Below are 20,504 nucleotides of genomic sequence, written 5' to 3'. Positions count from 1 at the left end.
CCTTCTCCAAGGAAATCACTGAAGCCGCTCAGCCGGCCAAAGTGAAAAATGTGTTAGTAGGCGCCTATGATGGCACTACTAACCCAGAAGATCATCTGATGGCATTCTCCAACCTAATGTACCTTCAAGGGTTGGATGATCCCACTTGGTGCAAGTGTTTTCCAGCGACCCTCAAAGGAATTGCACAACAATGGTTCGGTAACCTGCCGACTGGTTGTGTAAACAACTTCAGGACGCTTGCTTACTTGTTCACCTCCAACTTTTCCATGAACATCCCTGCGAAGAAAACGACTCTTGATTTGGGAACAATTCAGCAGGGCGAGAAGGAGGGGCTTCGTTCTTACATCGGGCGGTTTAACCTGATGAGAATACAGATTCAAGGGTTACCGGATGAGGTAGCTTATACTGACTTTTTCAGGGGTCTCAAAGACGGGTCGACCTTCAAATTTGATCTGGTTCGAAAGAGGGTGGCGACTCTTCAGGAGGCTTTGATTGAAGCAGAAGCCTATATACAGGCAACTGATCTTTGTAGTATAGTGAAACAGTCGGACGGGAAAAAGTTCGACAAAAAAGGACGACAGATACAGTCGTCAAACAAGGAAGAGAAGAGAAAAGAGGTCTGGGCGGCTGATTCCTCTAAACAGCCGGCCCAGAAGAAGAAAAAAGAATTCAAACCATACTCCCCAAAGTATGCGTTTAGCAAGGATACCCAAACTATCCTAAAAGAAATCAAGGGACGGATCTCTATTGAGAAGCCGGTCCCCATGAAGGGTTCTGCAAGCAACCGAAACCAAGATAAATTCTGTGATTATCATGAAGACGTTGGTCATCACACCAACGAATGCATCAGTCTCATGCGGTACCTAGACCGCCTGGCTGAGCAAGGTGATCTTGACTCTTTTGTCAAGAAATCCAAGGGGAGCACTTCCTCGAAAAAACAGTCGGCCAAAAAGAATCAACAGGCCGACAGCTCTGATACAGATGATGCAGTCGTCTACACTATTGCAGGCGGCTTCGCAGGAGGAGGTCCCACCATTAGGGGCAACAAAGACAATATCAGGCGGCTAGATGTAAATTCCGTTCACCAAGAACAGCCCTCCAAATATTCATTTCCTGAGATTGTCATCACTGAAGAAGATCTAGGAGGGGTAAGGGGGCCGCATGACGACCCTATCGTTATTGAATGTAAAGTGGCCAACCAGAGAGTTGGCCGAATCCTTATAGATACTGGAAGCTCCTCAGATCTTATCAGTAGCAAATGTCTGTCAAAACTAAAATATCAGACTGATTGTATACATCCGGCCTCCCACCCTTTAGTAGGGTTTGGAGGAGGAGTCGTCCACCCTGTAGGACGAGTACATCTACCCATCCGCCTGGGTGAAAAAGGGGAAGGCCGACACATGGTAGTCCGGTTCCTGGTGGTAGAAGAACTCTCGGCCTACAACATGATTCTGGGACGACCAACCCTGAATAATTCCAAGGCTGTAATAATCCCATCTCTTATGTTGCTCAAGTTTGAGAGGGACAATGGAACAGTCGGCTCCCTAAGGGGAGATCAGAGGATGGCACGAGAGTGCTATCTCTCGGATGTCAAGCCCACTGTTATGGCCGCTGGGTCCAGTGGAGGAAAGATTGACAATGTCAAGGACAATGCGCCTGATCAAGAAGCAGGCGGCAAGAAAAGAAAGGCATCCCAGATGGGGGCCGCAAGAAAAGATAAAAAATAGCAATCATTGGCAGAGGAGCGGTCGGATGAATTCCGCCCTCAGCCGGCTGGTGAGCATACGGACCTGATCCTAGATGTCTCCCGTCCTGACAGAACAGTCAAAGTTGGGACGACTGCTCTAGGGGTCCTAGGTGATGACTTTCACAATCTGTTGAAAGAATACAAGGACATCTTTGCATTCGAAGTCCATGAAATGCCAGGCATTAGTCCTGAGCTGGCGGTACATAAACTGGCTGTGGATCCAAAAAAGAAGCCGGTAAGGCAGAAGAAGCGGAACCATGGCGAAGAAAGAAGTCAGGCGGCAGCCGCCGAAGTTAAAAAATTACTTGATGCAGGGTTCATTCGGCAATGTTACTTCCCAGACTGGGTTGCAAATGTGGTGCTTGTTAAAAAGCCGAATGGCACCTGGCGAATGTGTGTAGACTACACAGACTTAAACAAGGCGTGCCCCAAAGACAGTTACCCTCTGCCTAAAATTGATAGCCTGGTCGACTCAACAGCCGGCCATGCTTTGATGAGCTTTATGGACGCCTACTCTGGTTTCCATCAAATTCCTTTATGGAAGAAAGATCAGGAGAAGACGGCCTTCGTCACTGATCAGGGGTTATACTGTTACACGGTCATGCCGTTTGGTCTTAAGAATGCCCCGGCTACCTTCCAGCGAATGATAAACACTGTGTTCTTTGATCAGATTGGGAGAAACGTCGAGGCATACATTGATGATATGATTGTCAAGACTAAACTTCAGAAAGATCATCTGTCGGACCTCCGAGAAACTTTCGCCACACTCAGGCGGCACCATGTCATGCTCAATCCCAAGAAATGTGTATTTGGAGTTGAGTCTGGGAAATTTCTCGGATTCCTTATCAATCGGAGAGGAATAGAGGCGAACCCTGAGAAGGTGCAGGCGGTCATTGACATGCAGTCGCCTCGTACCATCCGAGAGGTTCAGAAGTTAACAGGTTGTCTGGCGGCCTTAGGAAGATTTCTAAGCCGATCAGGCGACAAATGCCTATACTTTTTCCAGGCAATCAAGAAAAAGGTGAGGTTTGAATGGGGGACGGATGCTGAGGCCGCCTTCCAGAAATTGAAAATTCACTTGCATTCCTTGCCGAGGCTGGTCAGCCCTTTGCCCAAAGTACTCTACATGTACCTGGCCGTCTCTGATCATGCGTTAAGCGCTGTTCTCCTTGCTGAGAGAAACGGCTGTCAGCTCCCGGTCTACTTTGTCAGTCACGTACTGAAAAATGCCGAGTTGAGGTATCCCCTAGTGGAAAAATTTGGTCTTGCACTCTTCATGGCTGTTAAAAAATTGAAGCCCTACTTTTTGGCACATGCAGTCGTCGTGTATACAGACCAACCTATCAAGCGGCCGCTGACCATCATGGAGTCGTCAGGCCGAATGATCAAATGGGCCATAGAAATACAGAGCCTCGAAGTTACATTTGAGCCTAGAAAAGCAGTGAAGGGGCAAGCCTTTGCTGATTTTATTGTAGAGATGACTCGTCCTCCTGACTCTCAAGTTCCAGACCAAGTCTGGAAGGTATATGTGGACGGAAGCTCTACTTCAAATGGTTGTGGAGCAGGCGTCATATGTCAGTCGCCAGAGGGCGACAGGTACGAGTATGCTTTACGCTTCAGTTTTCAGGCTTCAAACAATGAGGCAGAATATGAAGTTTTACTAGTCGGAATCCGCATGTGCAAGGCGGCAGGGGCAAGAAAAATAGACGCCTGTTCCGATTCACAATTAATAGTGAGTCAGTACAATGGCGAATATGAAGCGACCCATCCGGCCATGATCAAGTATTTACAGGCGGTCCGACAAGCAGTCGGCTCCCTTGAGGATTTCCATCTGATCCAAGTGCCGAGATCAGAAAACAACCAGGCGGATGCACTGTCAAAATTAGCATCATCCGCCTCCTCTGATACTCCTCGAACTGTTTTTTGGGAAGTAATGGAGAAGAGAAGCATCGAGGAAAACCCTATTGGAATCCTAGACAGAAGCTCAACCTGGATGGATCCAATCAGGGCATATCTGACAAACGGTACCCTGCCGGATGATCATCAACAGGCGGCAGTGCTGAAAAGACGAGCCACCAATTTTGAAATGATAAAGGGAGAACTTCACAAAAAGTGGTACCTACAACCCTTCTTAAAGTGCGTTACTCCAGAAAAGGGGCGAGAGATACTAGACGATCTCCACTCTGGTTACTGTGCTTCACATATAGGTGGAAGGACGCTTGCTCAAAGGGCAAGGCGGCAGGGCTACTTTTGGCCTACTTTGGAAGCAGATGCAATGGAGATGGTGAAAAAATGTGACAGGTGCCAAAGGTTTGGCAAACTAATTCACCGTCCGGCTACTGACCTCACTACCATTCACAGCCCACTACCGTTTGCTAAGTGGGGCATGGACATTCTAGGTCCATATACGCCTGCTACAGGCGGCAGGAGGTACATACTTGTTGCCGTTGACTACTTCACTAAATGGGTAGAGGCGGAGGCTGTAAAGGGAATCAAGACGAAAGATGTAATTTCATTCATTTGGAAAAATGTCATCACTCGGTTCGGGGTTCCCATGTCTATGGTTTTTGATAATGGTCCCCAATTTGAGACGCCTGTTCTCAAAAGCTGGTTGGGTGACCAAGGAATTGCAAACTACTTTGCATCTGTCGGCCGACCACAAGCAAACGGCCAGGTAGAAGCCTTTAATAAAATCATCTCAGACGGTCTGAAGAAAAAGATTGAACGAGTAGGCGGCCTATGGGCGGATGAACTATCACATGTTCTCTGGGCTATTAGGACGACTGAAAAAGGGGCGACTAGAGAAACTCCATTCCTCCTAACTTATGGTGCGGAAGCTGTTCTTCCAATAGAACACTACGAGCCGACTCTTCGAGTAATGCTATATGACGAAGAGGCAAACTGGGAAGCCATGCGCCTGGCGTTAGACTCACTCCCTGAAAAGAGAGGCAATGCTGTCTTACGCCATGAGATTTACCGCCTGAGAATGACTCGATCATACAACAGAAAAGTGCACAGGCGTCCACTCAAGGTGGGGGACTTTGTACTTAGAAAAATGGAAGCTGTTGGTAGGGCTAACGAGTCTGGCAAGCTAACTCCCAACTGGGAAGGCCCCTACCGAATATATGAAGAGGTTAGAGACGGTACCTACCGTCTGGAAACACCAGACGGCCAGCCGTTACCTCGAACTTGGAATGTAGATAATCTTAAGAAATATTTCTTTTGAATGATGTAGAGTAAAGAGCTACTTAATAAAAGTTTGCACTTACTATTCAATTTTGTATTAAGAGGGGCATGCCAACTGACTAACAGTCGGCTACTCTCCATGTTTATATTCATTTTTAAGAGGGGCATGCCAACTGACTAACAGTCGACTACTCTCCATGTTTATATTCATTTTTAAGAGGGGCATGCCAACTGACAAACAGTTGGCTACTCTCCATGTTTATATTCATTTTTAAGAGGGGCATGCCAACTGACAAACAGTCGGCCACTCTCTATGTTTAATTTAAGAGGGGCACGCCGCTAGACGGCTACCCTCACATAATATAGTTCACCAAGAACTATCAAAAAAACATGATCAGACCAGGCGTCAAGCCAACTGATCAAAATGTAAAAATTCAATTCGACCTGTCCCAACATTATAGCAGGCGTCCGACGGCATCCATCCGGATGAAATTCGTCGCAGAGAGCAGCTCCCTTTTGGGTGGAACATTGTTCTATAAACTAATCACACGGCACCTATACGACTGTCCCCAAGGGCAATCACGTAGCCGTTTTTGAGACAAGGATAACTTTATCACTAACCAAACTAGTGGTAACGGTTGACATCTGAGTCGGATTACCGCCTGTATTACTTGGGATAAATGCAGGGGGTACCTCTTGAGTTAATAGCCAACAAACATTGGCGAATCAAAAGGTTCAGCCGGCCTCCGCCGCCTGGTACCTTTACTACTCAAGCAGGAGTGACGGCGACTGAGTAACACCAAAGTTAACTCATAGTCACTCTCTCAAACTTAGTATGGAGCCTAAAAGGTATGAGTCGTCCGCCTGTTTTTAGCAAACAGGGGCTCTCAACCACTACTCCTGCTAGGTTAACAACTTTTGAGTTAATAGCCAACAAACATTGGCGAATCAAGGGGTCCAGCCGGCATCTGCCGCCTGGTACCTCTACTACTCAATCTAGAATGAGGACGACTGAGTAACACCAACGTTAACTCATACACTCTCCCAAACTTGGTATGGAACCTAGAAAGTTTGAATAGACCACCTGTTTTTTGGCAAACAAGGACATTCAAACTACTATTCCTACTAGGTTTCCCTTCGAGTTAATAGCCAACAAACATTGGCGAATAAAGGGGAACAAACGGTACCCACCGCTTGATACCTCTACTACTCAATCACTCGGCGATTAGGACCGCCTGCCTAAGGGTAATCCAGTCATAGACTGCCTACAAGTCTAAGTAAGAAAACCCTTTGGTTAATTTTACTAATAACAGGACCGCCTGCCTAAAGGTAATCCAATCTTTTAAACGGGAACAATGCCGATTGAATAAATGGCCGACTGATCGCCCAGCTTGGAAACAGACAACCAGTCGTCCAGGGGCATAGGCGGACCATCCGTACCTGTCTACAATCGGCCATGCAAAACAGTCGATATAGTGTACAATTCAATATCAAATATTCAACACTTAGACAAATTTGAAGCAAAAATGGCATTAAAGAAGAATAAAATATTCAAAACCCCGGCCCCCTGGCCGGGTAAATACAAGCAAACGGCACGCAGGCCGTGGAAAGAATACATAAAGCTTAAGAAGGGGGCAGTTCAGTATTAGCAGTTGCCGCCTGGTCAGCACTCTTCTTGCTGGACTCGGCTTCAGCTGCATCCTTTTTCGATGCCTTGCCCCCAAGTGGCACAAGCACCACTATCGGCTGCTCATCCTCAACCAAGGCCTCCTCCAACGCCTCGTCCTCAGCAGCCGCCAGGATCTCTTGATTATATATTTCAGAACACTGGCGGTACGTTTTTTCCCACGAGGCAAAGTCGGCACTGGGGAAGAGGCGGCTCCAGGTCATGCGCTGGATCTGGGAAGAGTCTTCAATCATCTCTCGGACGAGCTCTCTCTTCTCTTGCTCAGCCTTCTCCGAGAGCTCTTTAGTTAGACTCTTCTCCTGGGTCACCAGGCGTTCCTTTACATTAGCCAAGGATTTCTCCATGGCATCGTATGAGAGTATCTTTTGGCGGAGAGGTTTAAGCTCGGCCTTGAGATTGGAGACGGTCGCCTCCAGCTCGCTGTTCCTCTTCTGGGCCGCCTCTAACTGAGCCCGGAGAGCGGCGGCAGCCTGCGCCTGATAATAAAGAATATGAATTGTCAGAACTTCATTTTGGGCAATTTGAAACATTGCCTTATCACAGTCAGAGGCGGCCATAGCTTTTGCAGCCTTTACCTCTTTGTTCTTCCGGTCAAGCGGCTTGCGAAGGCCGTTCACTCGGAGCAGGGCCTAAGTAAAAAGGGGAACAGGCGTCAGTTTCCAAACAAAAAGAAAACAGGCGTCCTGGAATTCAAATACTCAAAAATATGCCAAGTATACCTCAGCAAGGACCCTTGCAATCCCATCAAGGTCAAGGGTGCCGACACCCCTGACCGCCTCCCTTTCAGATGGAGGAACTGCTTTGATCATGGACTTGGCTACCTCTACCATGTCAGGCTCCTGAGGGCCGGCTGCATCAAGCGTAAAAAAGCAAGTTAGACCTAGTCAAGAAGGAAGCAAGTGTAAAAGTTTTACAAGTAATTTTCCATACTTCTAGGCGGCCCCGCCGGAGTTTTAGAAGAAGTGGCCGGCTGCTTCTCAGCCGCCACTGTTTTCCTGGAAGACCCAGGAGAGCTTGCAACAGCCGTCCTCCGGGCCTTGGGGTCCGGCTGTTGCGAGGAAGAAGCTCTTGGAGTGCCCGACTGAAAAAAAAAAAAAAGAGTTAGTATATGCATAAGACAACAACTCCTAAAAGAGGAAGAGTTTCGAGGCCTACCAAGGGTGCCCCCTTGTTGGGGGAGTCGGTACAAGACTGTTGCATGAGAGAGGCCCGCAACATGGCCGCCGCAGTCTTGGATGCTGTTATTTTACTCATGGCGTCAGCTGCAAAAAATAAACAGCAAAGTTAGTAAAAATCCCAAGTAAACAAGGCGTGAAAAACAGAGTATTTGTCAGGCCGGCTACCTCTAGAGCACCGACTGCTGAGGCCACAGGCGGCCAAAAAGTACTCGTCATAGAGCCACTTGAAGCTCGGGACGCAGTTCAGGGGTACTTGCTCTCGTACCCCTGAAGTAGAGTTCACCCTAGTCTCTACTTTGAAGAGTCCTTTGTCTAGGATCTCTTTTTTTAGCCTTTGGGGGAACAGGCGGCATGCTGCGGCCGCCTGCGAGAAGAGGCGGGTCCCTATTCCACTTGTTAAAGCGTTTGTTCAGCTCCGTGTCTGAACCCTCGATGATAAGGAAGGTATTCTGCCAATCCTTCCATTTGTTCGCCTTACCTCTCGTCATGAGGTAGCCCCTATGGCTTGTTAATTGATACCAGCCGGTGCCGCCCGACTTAGGGGTCCGGCTGAGATAGTTCATGTGGGCGAAAGCCTCAAAGCTTGGCTCCACCCCGTACATTTCGCACCCGGCCACATAGCCGAGTACGTTTACCCAAGAGTTGGGGGCTAACTGCCATAACCCCAAATCATACCCATCTAAAATCCGCTGAACAGCCGGATGTAATGGGAAGCGCAGTCCAGCTTTGATGGCCGCCTCATAGCAGCCAAAGCAGCCGCCATCATAGCTGGTACCAGCCGGCCAGACGACAGTGTCTTCTGGATCCGGCACGAACAGTAAAAATCCGGGGCCCATTCTGTGGTTAGCTATAAACTCTCCACTTTGTCTTTCATGGCCGCGATCCGGCCCCGGGGTACCGTGCAGTAGTAGGGGGTGTTTTCCTCTCTGTAAGAGGCGGACGGCTCCGCCCAATTGCCCCCCTTCTCAACTGCATGAGAAAGTCTCGCCTCTTGTAGGCGGCTGTTTCTTTCTTCTGAGCCTGGAGAAGCGTGGCCAGAAGAGCTGGACTCGGACTCGTCCTCTGACGAGTCCGAAGAGGACGACTCCTCCCCTCTCCCAGAGGGGCCCGCCTCCTCTCCCTCAGAAGGAGCAGGAGAAAAGTTGGACATATCAACGGTAAAATGGGAAGGGACCACCTTGCCCCCTCCCTCAGAACTGTCGGCTTGGCAGCCGCCTTGTTTCCCTTCTACATCTGGCGCCTGGTCAGATGTTTCACTAATGGGCACCCTTTGGGAGGAGCCGTCCGAGTTTGAGATCCTAGCAGTCTTCTTTGTTCTGGCCATCACGTTCTGCATAGACACAGATACAGTCGGACTTTGTATAAAGGGCAAAGATGGGTCCAGAAAAGGGCAGGCGGCACTCCTAGTCCTAGATTCAGCCGTCCCCGGTGACCGGCTGATCACTAACTTAGGTCGTGTCGTGTGCTTCCATGGTGCCATTTCAAAAAATAATAATAAGAAAAAAAAAATTATTAAGAATAAGAGAACCGACGGTTACCTGAACGAGTGACGACTGATGAGATTCTGAAATCCTTTGCAAACGGCTTGTCAGAGCAGGCGGTAGGCAACAAAAGTCCAAAGTGTCAGAGCAAGTTCAGGGGTCCGAATGTTCTCTCGCAAAGTTCTCAAATGTGAAAAATGACCGAAGTCAGCACTTCCTTATATAGGCAAAGTGAGAAGGCGAAGGGTCGCTTCCAAATTCAAAATTTGGGCGGGAAAATCTCTCGGCCATTTGCAAGGTGACACCTGTAGCAGGCCGTCGCCTGTCACCATGCGGCACCTGTCACAGGTGACACGTGACCAGTCACGTGCCACCTGTGAGGGGCAAATGATTAGGGGATTTTTATCCACCAATCACCGTCTGACAAGTGGACCAGCCAGGTTCCGCCACGTGTTCTTCACGTAGGCCAATAGGAGCCTGCCACGTGTCAATCACAGATATGTCCTCTACGGACCAATCGAGACACGCCACGTGTCCACCCATGCCAAATGGGAAAACCGGCCAACAAGGCCCAATCCTGTTTAGAGGCCCAGTCAGCCCTAGGTTTACCCTAAACCTAGAGAGTGGCACGCTTCTCAAGACTATAAATACTTAATTAATCCTCATTAAAGGAAAAAAAGCAATTAATTACTCTCACCTAGAGAAGTCTGAACACACTGATCACTCCTCCCCTAGAGGAACCAGATCTTCCCCCTTTAATTTCCGCACTTATTACTCCTCAAACAAGTACTAACTTGACCGTTGGAGGCGGAGCTCCCAGGAGTCTCCGTTATTTTGCAGGTACAGGCGGCCGGTTCCAGTCTCGGTGTTGTAACTCTCCCGCAGGACATCAGAAAACCCCGAAACAGATTCGACATCGAACAATGTAGGTACGCTCACTTGCTCCCCGGACCTATATTGCCTTACATAACCGGGTGGAATGATGTCATTGGTGATGGTAATTGCGGCTTTCATTGTGTTGCCGCCTTCTTCATGTGTGATCAAGAGCATTGGAGATTAGCTCGACAATTCATGGCTAATGAGATCACCGGTTATCCACACTTATACAGGAGGATTTATTACGAGCCAGGTGGTTTGGATTTTGAGATACAACGTATTCATTGGAGCAGTGGCCCATGTGGGGAAAGACATTGGATGGTAGCCTTTCAGGATTTGTATTTAATTGCTACCTTGTACAATGCAACTGTGATTTGTTATGGCATTGGATTGACACCGACGAGCTACTATCCTTGCATCACTGTGTTACCATTGCGGGCCCCCGACAATGCTACTGCACCAGCTCGAGAGCTTGTTATAGGTATTGTGGGTGGGTCGCATTTTGTTCTTTTATAGCTTGATCAAGACCATTCGATTCCCCCGATTGCAGATGTTTGGTATCGGGCTCGTGAACCTAGCGTTATTGGATGGGAGCAACGATACCAGTGTAGAATTAGTTTGTAGGAAAGATTAGTTGCATCATGATAGATGTAATGCGTTGTTCAAAACTTAAATAATGATGTTTGAACTTTGTTTTATTATTATTACTATTATTATTATATTAGTAAAAATGCCATAAAAAAAACACAACTAACAATTGCAATAATTTAAATCAAAGTGCTCATGTCCATACGAATAATAAAAGTGTCCCATTACAATTACAAAAACAAAATAATAAAAGTGTCCAACCAATAATTAAAGTGTTCAACTAAGAATAAAGGTGTCTAGCTAAACACAAATCATAACCCTCGCATAGCATCCCAATCACGAAGGGCCTGTGCAGCCATGGCCTTAGTTTCACGGGACATGGGCCCATGCGACTCGACAAGTGCACGCTGTGTGAACTCAACGAAGTGACCAACCCACTGCAAACATTATAGAATGTTAAAAAATAATAAAATTTCATATAATAAATACAAAACTAAAGGAAAATATACTTACATAATCAGTGTCAGTCCTATCGGGGAGACCGCTGACCTGAGGTACGTCAGGGGATGATACATAAGGGTGAGAGTATCTCACCATAGCTAGGAATGATGCTTCCATCCTCTGGACCGCCGACCATCGGCGTAGTCACTAACCAGCTATCCTGTACCGGAGTCCGACTACGACCAGTCTCCTGAGTATTAATAACAAATCTCCCACCGGCACCCCTATACGTATTAAAAATGTCATCAGGATCCTCCTCGTCATCGTTGTCATCGCCTGATAAACCCTATCCTCCTCTGTACGAGTACTTGGGGCCCGGTGACTCAGACTCCTCATGCTCAGACTCGAAACCCGACCTAACCCCCTGAGAACCCGAATGATGATCTTATGCCTCAGAGGTCGAACTCACCATGCAACCATCAGGGTCTGGTGCCGTCTCAGTACGAGGCTGAAGACGATAATGGTCTCTCTCCCTCTTAACCAACGTGTTCAAGCGCCGTGATAAAGCGTGTCGTGTTCCCAAACCCTCAATCTTAATTTTTTTCAAAAGAAAATTAAAATAAGCCTAACTTTAGTTCAAAATAATAATAATAATAATAATAATAATAATAGGAAAATTTAACAAGAATAATCCAACCTTTGCCTCATTCTCCCAAAATAAACCAACTTTTGGATTAATCCAGAATAATCCAACCTTTATACCCCTTCTTCCCATATCACACCTTGCAGGTCACCTACCGATACAACCGGTTACATGTGCTACGTGGCACTTCATGATTGGTTTTATTTTTTATTTTTTTATTTTTTTATTTTACTTTTATTTTTTTAAAATTTTGAGTTGTAAAAAAAGTTTAAAAAAAATAAAAATTAAAAAATAAAACCACCCCTCTACTGGTTTCTTCTTTCTCTCTCTTCCCCTATCACCACCATCCTTCTTTCTCTCTCCTTTCCCTTCCATGGCCTTCCTCCATTACCACTTCACCTCCCTTAACTCACGACACAAACACTAACAGCCACCACTGCTGCCATCTCAAACCTACCACCAATTCGTGCCAAATCATCCCCTGTTGCCCAACAATAACGACCTACAGCAGCCCTTATACTCACCCAATTCATCACCAATCAGCCCACACAACAAGCAATTCCGGTCACCTATTGCCGCCACAATACCACCATAATTAACACCACCTCACGAATTGCAGCAGCCCATACCTCAATACTCGCCGCCCTCCTCTCCACCGTCAACAACAATGCAGAACCGCCGCACGCCACCACTTCTCCACCGTTTCACCAATCCGCCACCGAACAACAACACCTCTAGCCACCACAAACCTCCAACCACCACATACCTCCAACCACTACAAACCTTCTTTTTCAAAACTAAACTAAACATCAAGCAAAAGATACTCCAAAAGAGAATTTTGCAAGGAAAACAGAAAATGAAATGGTAAAACATCCTAAGCCTCCTAAAAAGCTAACACATTTTTCTCATCCCAAAACATAATCTCAGAGGACATTTCCACTGATTTAGCCACACCAAGCCACATTAAATCATAAAACAAAACTTTTCTTACTAAAATCACTAGCTCCACTAACTTCTGAATTTTACCCACCATGAATCCTCATTTCTGTTTAAGGTTAAGAATTTTCAAATCATTTCCAAATGAGCCTGCCACTTTTTAAAAGCTATGTCAATTAAACATACATACTTCCATAGTTCCATTTCGGATCTAAGATACATTTCAGTCACATATTCTTAGGTCATTAGCGTTCAAGATTACTTTCTTTTTTTCCTAATTTTCAGCTTTTCATGGAAAACATGAGTACTTACCCAACAAAACTCCTACTGAATCAGCTAATGACCTACGAACGCCTGGAGATCTGGAATCTCCAGGCTACGAACGCCCCAAAGTTTCGGATCTTCGGGGGTTCATTTGAAAATTCCAGGCATTCGTGGTTCACCTGGATTTTCGAATGAACCCCTGGAGATCCGAAACTTTCGGGCGTTCGTAGCCTGGAAATTCCAGATCTCTAGGCGTTCCACAAAATCGACGGAAAATAAAAATAAAAAAGTCGACTCACTTGCTCGCCGGTGACGATTGCCTTGTCTTTGCGATTTCCCAACATCTGCGCCTCCCTTGTAGCGTCGACACCAAGATTAAGAAAAAAAAAGTTTTCTTAGTGGTTGAATTTGGTGGTAACCGGTGGTGGTGGTTGATTTTGGGGGTTGAATTTGGGTGAAAGAGAAAGGTAGGTGAAAAGGGTGAAGAGAGAGAAAGGTAAAAGTAAAAAAAAAAAAAGTTTTGATGGATTATTTAAGGGAGGGGTATATTAGTATGTTTATTTTAAAATACGGGCGTTACCCGGTAAATACTGGACGTGATTTAGTAACCCCCTTTCCCTTGCTAATTGCATAAAAATTGTATAAAAGTGTTTGATTGACATCATGAAAATTAGTATTTCCTAGTTATTCCTAGGAATTCACTCACCTAGGGGGCTTGGTGAGTTATTTCCCATGCTATGTGGGAATTTACATTCCCCTTGAAAATTTTATTTCTTGGAAATTTCTAACCAAACACAATATATTTTAGCTATTGCCTAGGAATTTCCATTTCCAAGGGAAATACCTTCTAACCAAACAAGCACTAAGACTTCTAAGAGTATATCCCCAGACACAAAATACCAAGAGTGCCTATAGAATGTTTTTTTTTTTTTTTTTTAAATTTTTTTTTTCTAATAGTGCCCATAGAATGTTCTCTTACACCCTACTCTAGTTAGGATTTGCTAGGGGTTATTTAAGGTTTGAATTACGCTAAATCGTTGTACCCATATAAATCAAATTTTAAATTGGGTTATTTTCAAGTAAAATCGGGTCTAGTTAGGTGTGTTAGTTTTTGACACCATTCTATATTTCTCTCTCTCTTTTAGTAAAAACAAACTTCTTCCATAACCTTAGATATTAGAATTGTCAAAATAGTCAATTCGGTTATTTGCTTGGGATTGTTTTTGGAATTGATCATTTCTAGTTGTATGTGTTGAGATCACCTAACCATAAGGCCATGAACCAAATGTTTGGTTACGGGTTAGTTGAGTCATTGACACTTTTACTACTTTAAAATTTGGAAAATAATTGTGTTTATTCTAGTTAAAATTGGGCACGATTTGAGAGTCGTATAGGGCCATGTCATGTGTCATGTCTGTAGACATTGGCAAAAGTGGGTTGTGCCTATAATGGGTTAAAAAAGTCATGTCAGTTTTCATACACAGAGCCCAAGAATGACCTTGCCCAATGACATGTCATGTGGGACAATGCTAGTATTTTCTTTAACATTTTTTATATTAAAGGTAAATTGGTCAATAATAAACATATCGACTTGACATTCTTGGAGAAATTCTATTGATTTTTTTGATGGACAACAATCCATCTTTCACATTTTGCCTAACCAATCGCAAGGGTTTCTTTGCCATGACAGGTCAACTCATTATGCTCATGGCACATTTTAAAAATGATTGTGATGTCCATGCATGAGCATTTAATGTGTAACATGGTCCAAATAAGTGCCTCTTGTGCCTTGCCATTTTCATGATAGTGTCATGCCGAGTCAAAGAGAAATTCCAAAGCGATAACCTCATAACCAACATACTTAACAAAGGTAAATAAATAATTTAGATTACTCATAGTATCATAATCATTGGATAATCAAATAATTCCATTGAATCAGATTATTTCTAGCTGAGCTCGCTCGTAAATTCGGCGAATAAATAGTTGGTGGGGCCAAACTTTGTACAGCTAGGAAAAGAAACGCTTCATTGGCAAAATTGGTGACACCAACGATGAACTGAGTGTAGAAGCCCCTTTGCTTCTGCTAACAAAAATGGCTTCAGTTCATCTTCTTCACAGTTCAATTCTCTTCAATTCTTTCAATTCAACAAAAAGAAATGATTTTTCTGCTTTCAAAATTCATGGGTCTCCTTCTATTAACCAGAAACATAATCTTCGAAAGTACCCATCTTTCAAAACCATGTCATCTGGGGATAGAAGACAATTAGAGGTAATCTCTATTTTCAATTTTCAATTTTAATTTTAATTGAAATTATTGAATAAATTTATCCCCGTTTTTATTGATGTATTAATTTTTTCTGGTAGATAGTGTATGACCCAGAAGAAAGATTGAATAAATTAGCAGATGAAGTGGATAAGGAAGCTGGTCTTTCTAGGCTCACTCTTTTCTCACCTTGTAAGGTGTGACATTTACTCCGGTGTAATAATTTTAATTTAATTCAAATTAATTAATTAAATTTTGTTTTGATTGCAAGTTTTATTGTAATTTGGTGCTCTTTGAAATAAATTACAGGTGAATGTGTTTTTGAGGATAACTGGAAAAAGGGAGGATGGATATCATGATTTGGCGTCTCTATTTCATGTATGTTCTATCAATTTTGGCGTTTTTAGGGAAAAAATTATGATTAATTATCTGTATTTTGTTGATAACACAAAATTATATAGAGCCGCTAAGGCGATGATGTTCTGTTGTAGATGAGATTCGATCCCAAGTCTTGGGTGCCGTAATGCCCCAAGGTCTTGGTAAACTTTGCTATGCAAAAATAAAGATTGTTAGAAGGATAATGCACGTATTGTTTATGTTTGTTTGATTTAGGTGATAAGTTTGGGGGATAAAATAAAATTCTCTTTGTCGCCTTCAAGGACCAAGGATAGTTTATCAACAAATGTGGCTGGAGTTCCCCTTGATGATAAAAACCTGGTAATTACTGCAGTATATAGTGACTATTTGATGAATTGTGCTATGCAACTGTGTTGCAAGGACTGAAGTTTAAACTTTCATCTCCAGATAATTAAGGCTCTAAACTTGTATCGGCAGAAGACAGGCAGTGACAAATATTTTTGGGTATTTGAAGTGATTTTCTGGAGTAATGAATTCAGCAATTAATTTTAGATATTGTATCAACATTTGTTAATTTGAATCTTGATTAACAGATTCATCTTGATAAGAAGGTTCCTACAGGAGCCGGGCTTGGAGGAGGAAGTAGCAATGCTGCTACTGCACTTTGGGCAGCGAATCAATTTAGTGGTGGTATTGCAACAGAAAAAGAACTTCAAGAATGGTCAAGTGAAATAGGTTCTGATATTCCTTTTTTCTTCTCCCGTGGAGCTGCATATTGTACTGGAAGGGGTGAGGTATATTGTTAGGAGGAAAAATAAAACACATTTCATGCAATTCAAGTTTAAGTGCCAATTTATTGTTTTGAAAAGGTGATAATAAATGTTCATTGTACTGTCTAATTCTTAACTGATGATAAAACAAACCTATGAATTAGGAAAACTATATACCTTCACTACAGAAGGCACTAAGGAACTTGGACCAATTGACTGGCTTTTGTACAAAGCTGTTGTTTAATAATTGTCCGGAGGTTTGAAATATTAAAGCATATCTAGGTTTTAATTGCATTTCAAAATATTAGGTGTTGGCTAAATGTCAATGATTTTTGTCTTAATTATGCAGTGTTATGCTATAATCATGTCCACCCTGAAAGAAAGCAAAGTGACTTTCATCAGTAAAAGTCTAAAAGATACAAAGTACCTATTTGAAAATGCTGCTTTAGTACATTGTTGGACAGTATTGGATTAGTCCAGAGTTTCCTGCTGATGAATCTTCTTCTGTTATCTAGGAAGTTAAAAATATCCCACCACCCATACCTTTGGATACTCCAATGGTCCTTATAAAGCCACAAGAAGCATGCTCCACTGCCCAAGTTTACAAGGTATGCATATTCCGTAACTCCTGCAGAATGCTGTATATGCAATAAGATCTTTGGCTTCCTTATAATGTCTATATATAATAGTTTTTCTATTGCCACAGAGCCTTCGTTTGGATCAAACTAGCAAGGTTGATCCTCTATCTTTATTAGAGAAAATATCGAGAGAAGGAATCTCTCAAGATGTATGCATCAATGATTTGGGTAGGTATTATGTTAAAATGAATCTTCTCTGCCCCTTATTACAGTTAATTGGATCCCAATGTCTGAGATATTATGAAATCTTGTCATTTCTGCAAAGTCTGACCACTCCAATGAAGAAGGCAGAAAATAGAAACATATTAGTGAGATTGGCCCTTTCTCGTAATTGCTATTCTGGGGATAAATATAATTTTAGAACTTTTCCTCCTAAGAACTGATTATGACTTTTCAATTTTGGATTGGGTTGGTGTAACACCTAACAGATAGAAGTCAGATTAGATTTGGGTGATGTTTTGTACATATTATAGTCATCCTGTCCATGAGTTACATAAAGCTAACTGTAGTTCTATTATTTCTGTTCCTGGTCTTGATTGTTCATGTTCTGTTTTTGCTTGGAGTGTGTATTGGGTATAACAGCATTTTAATGTTAAATTAGCTCAATAGATCTCTTGGATGAATCTCTAATAATATTGTTTTCAGAGCTTCCTGCATTCGGAGTTCTTCCAACTCTGCGAAGATTGAAACAACGCATAATTGCAGCCAGCCGCGGACAATATGATGCTGTTTTTATGTCTGGAAGGTGAGATTCCAATGTATGTATGCTATAGTTCACTGTACTCAAGGCTTTTGAACAAGTTAATGTCATTTTGTACTCAGTATCTAGCTAAATGGATATTGTGCTCAGCCATTACCCCCCAAAACCACTGTATCCGCAGTTTGAGTGATTGCCAACATGCTTGCTTCTTCACTAATGTCTTTTATGCATGACATACAATTGCAATGTCTTTCCAGACACTGGGTTTCTCGTACACTACATTTAGTTATGAACTGATAGTGCATACAAAGTATACTACAGCTCTTTTGTTCAAAGCATATATATTAGTTTATGTAGAGAAATGAAATTTGAAGTGAGATTAAAAGAAAAAAGACTATACATTTCCGCTTGGACAATTGGATTTGGCTAATTGATTTTATTTTATTTTTTCTAAATTTTTTGTTAATTTTCATACCATGCAGACTGCAATGACTTAAAGGATCTTCTGTATTATGCATTTATATTCATTGTGGTTCTGCCATAATTGTTCTTTTGCACTATGTTCTATGCAGTGGAAGCACCATTGTTGGGATTGGTTCTCCTGATCCACCACAGTTTCTCTACGACGATGAAGCATACAAGGATGTCTTCTTATCTGGTATAATTTATGGATTCTCAAATGGAGATTTACCTTGCCTATAAAAAGCTGAAATAAGATGATAATTAGCACCCCTAATCCACCTAACTTTTGTACTTCTCTTGTGTCTTTGTGCTCTATGGCCTGATTTTTGAATCTGGACTAAATTTTTGTTCCCTGCAAGCTGACATATGGAGTACATTGTACATGCAGAGGCTACCTTCATCACTCGAGAAGAGAATCAATGGTATTCAGAACCTTCAAGTAGTTCTACCGGCTCAGTTGCTGAATTTTCCCGGCCACTTAGTGATGGAATTACACAGTAACATGATGGTAATTTCCAAATGATTTCATTTGCCCCCTATTTGTTGTTAATGTCCACAGTCTAGATAGAGAAGTGTAAAAGGAAGATACTTTCAAGTTGAGATTCAGCCTTTTCCATGTTTCGAATAATTTTGTATTTTTGTTTTTTTTTTTTTTTTTTTATAGTTGCTGAGAAATGCTGGGACATGTCTCTTGCTGCTTCAGTGAATTTCGAGGTGACTTTCAGAAATTATTTTTCGTTGTATAGAGCAAACCTATCCTTCACTGTTGAATGAAGGTTAGTATACTTCAATGAAAATCTTCTCTCTGTAACATTTGTTCTCCCAGGTCACACATCAGTTATTTTTGTTACCATAAAGTCATGAACTGTACCTCTTAGAGGAAGAGAAATAAGTAATTTCTCTTCTTATTTTGAAATTTGTTTATTCTTTTTACCTATATGTTGTGTAGAACATAAGGTGATAGTATGCAAAATCATATGCTATGAGCTTTGGAAATATCCTTGAGACTCGATCTGATGATGATTAACATAATCAAACAAGAAAAGTCAAAAACTTCATAGGAAATAGAGAAAGTGAGACAAACAAGTGTGTTAAGGTGGCGAAGGATGAATCTATCAGAAAATGGAAAAAAAGGAACAAGAAAATAGAGTATGGCAGGCATTATTATGCAGTTATCATGCATGCTACTTGCCGCTGAATGCTGGGAATTCTCGATCATTCAATGCTGGAGAACATCCGTTTGCTGAGTGCAAACTTGAGGTGCTCGTGGATAATGAATCCCTCAGCTTCACTATCAACATCTTCTTCTTGCTTCTTTCGTGCACCATTATGATTTCTCTGTATGAACTGTTCAGCTTCAGCATTAATGTCTTCTCCATATTTGATGTTCCCAGTTCTCCAGTCTCTACTCGAATCATTAGGAGGCTCATCTTTGTGTTTCTTTGGCAGGGAAAATAGGTGCGAGAAATAAGCATCAGTTTCATTCAAGGTACTCATTTTGGTAGCTGATGAGTTGATGATATTGTTGTAGATGTAGTTTTGAGTCAGACTTCTAGTTATATACGGAGTTATCTTTAGACGACTCTGCTCACCAGTTAGAATTCATCGTGTTCTTCTCTTGACGTCTCTCTCTTTTTTTTTTTAATATGATGTTAACGAATCTTATTCCTTTCCGGTTTTACAGCATGTGTATGCTGAATGCTTCTGTGGATCTGTGACACAGACCTTGTCCTAGAAATTTTTCAAGAATTGGTGTATTACACGTGGAATCTTCAACTCAAACCTATTTTCCTATTGTCTATTGATATACTTCCTCCATTCTAGTAATATTGCAACAACTGGACTTTTGCGCTATTCATCATGCTTGTTTGACCGCAAGTTATAATTTATATGTAAAGTAAAATATAATTATGTGGGGTCTTGTTAGACTCGTCCCGTAAAATGCTTTTACAATATCAACTTTTTATAATTTTTACTATTATATAATTATAGATATTTAACATATAAAATGTACTTTGGGATGCGTAATTTCATCTTTTTGTAATATTTGTGGAACAGAGGAAGTATTATTTTGTATAAGGAATATTTTTGGCTTTTCCCTTTTTATCAACTTGACAAACTTTTGTGCACCAGCTGAATTATTTTAATGTTTGTCAATCTTTCAATATACTTGCCGATGTCGGGTCTAAATTAAATGGGATTGTCTGAGGGGGAAGGATGGGCGAATTATTGTATGATCCTGTGCCATTGCTCCACCCCTAGGAAAAATTACTAACCACTTACCTCA

General features: G+C 42.6%; 1 protein-coding gene and 1 long non-coding RNA gene across 7 annotated transcripts; one reads left to right on the top strand and one right to left on the bottom strand.

The window, feature by feature from the left end:
• Positions 1–10,921: 10,921 nt before the first annotated feature.
• Positions 10,922–14,354, bottom strand: LOC110709497. Its single transcript, XR_002508958.1, has 3 exons — positions 13,327–14,354; positions 11,257–11,776; positions 10,922–11,180 (listed from the first exon to the last, which is right to left on the bottom strand). It is a non-coding gene; the product is annotated as an uncharacterized LOC110709497 (long non-coding RNA).
• A 493-nt stretch (positions 14,355–14,847) lies between these two features.
• On the top strand, positions 14,848–20,035 carry LOC110709480 (4-diphosphocytidyl-2-C-methyl-D-erythritol kinase, chloroplastic-like). Of its 6 annotated transcripts, none has more exons than XR_002508954.1 (14): positions 14,848–14,897; positions 14,967–15,296; positions 15,392–15,487; positions 15,600–15,668; positions 15,903–16,007; positions 16,095–16,151; positions 16,241–16,441; positions 16,933–17,025; positions 17,124–17,223; positions 17,701–17,800; positions 18,328–18,413; positions 18,606–18,725; positions 18,882–19,706; positions 19,902–20,035. XR_002508954.1 is itself a non-coding variant. In XM_021887711.1 (12 exons), the coding sequence occupies exons 1-11, from the start codon at positions 15,120–15,122 to the stop codon at positions 18,716–18,718; spliced, it is 1,197 nt and encodes a 398-aa protein (XP_021743403.1). In that variant the 5' UTR covers positions 14,890–15,119; the 3' UTR covers positions 18,719–18,725; positions 18,882–19,811. The 6 variants fall into 6 exon arrangements, 1 of the variants encoding a protein (XP_021743403.1); XR_002508956.1 differs by having other exon boundaries at positions 14,890–15,296; positions 18,882–18,993; positions 19,167–19,706; XR_002508957.1 differs by having other exon boundaries at positions 14,890–15,296; positions 18,882–19,557; positions 19,667–19,706.
• Positions 20,036–20,504: the final 469 nt, after the last annotated feature.

This window comes from Chenopodium quinoa, unplaced genomic scaffold (assembly GCF_001683475.1).
Source record: "Chenopodium quinoa cultivar QQ74 unplaced genomic scaffold, ASM168347v1, whole genome shotgun sequence".
In the NCBI taxonomy this organism is placed as follows: Eukaryota; Viridiplantae; Streptophyta; class Magnoliopsida; order Caryophyllales; family Amaranthaceae; genus Chenopodium; species Chenopodium quinoa.
The sequence above is the reverse complement of the archived record's forward strand: the minus strand, read 5'-3'. Positions and strand labels throughout refer to the sequence as shown.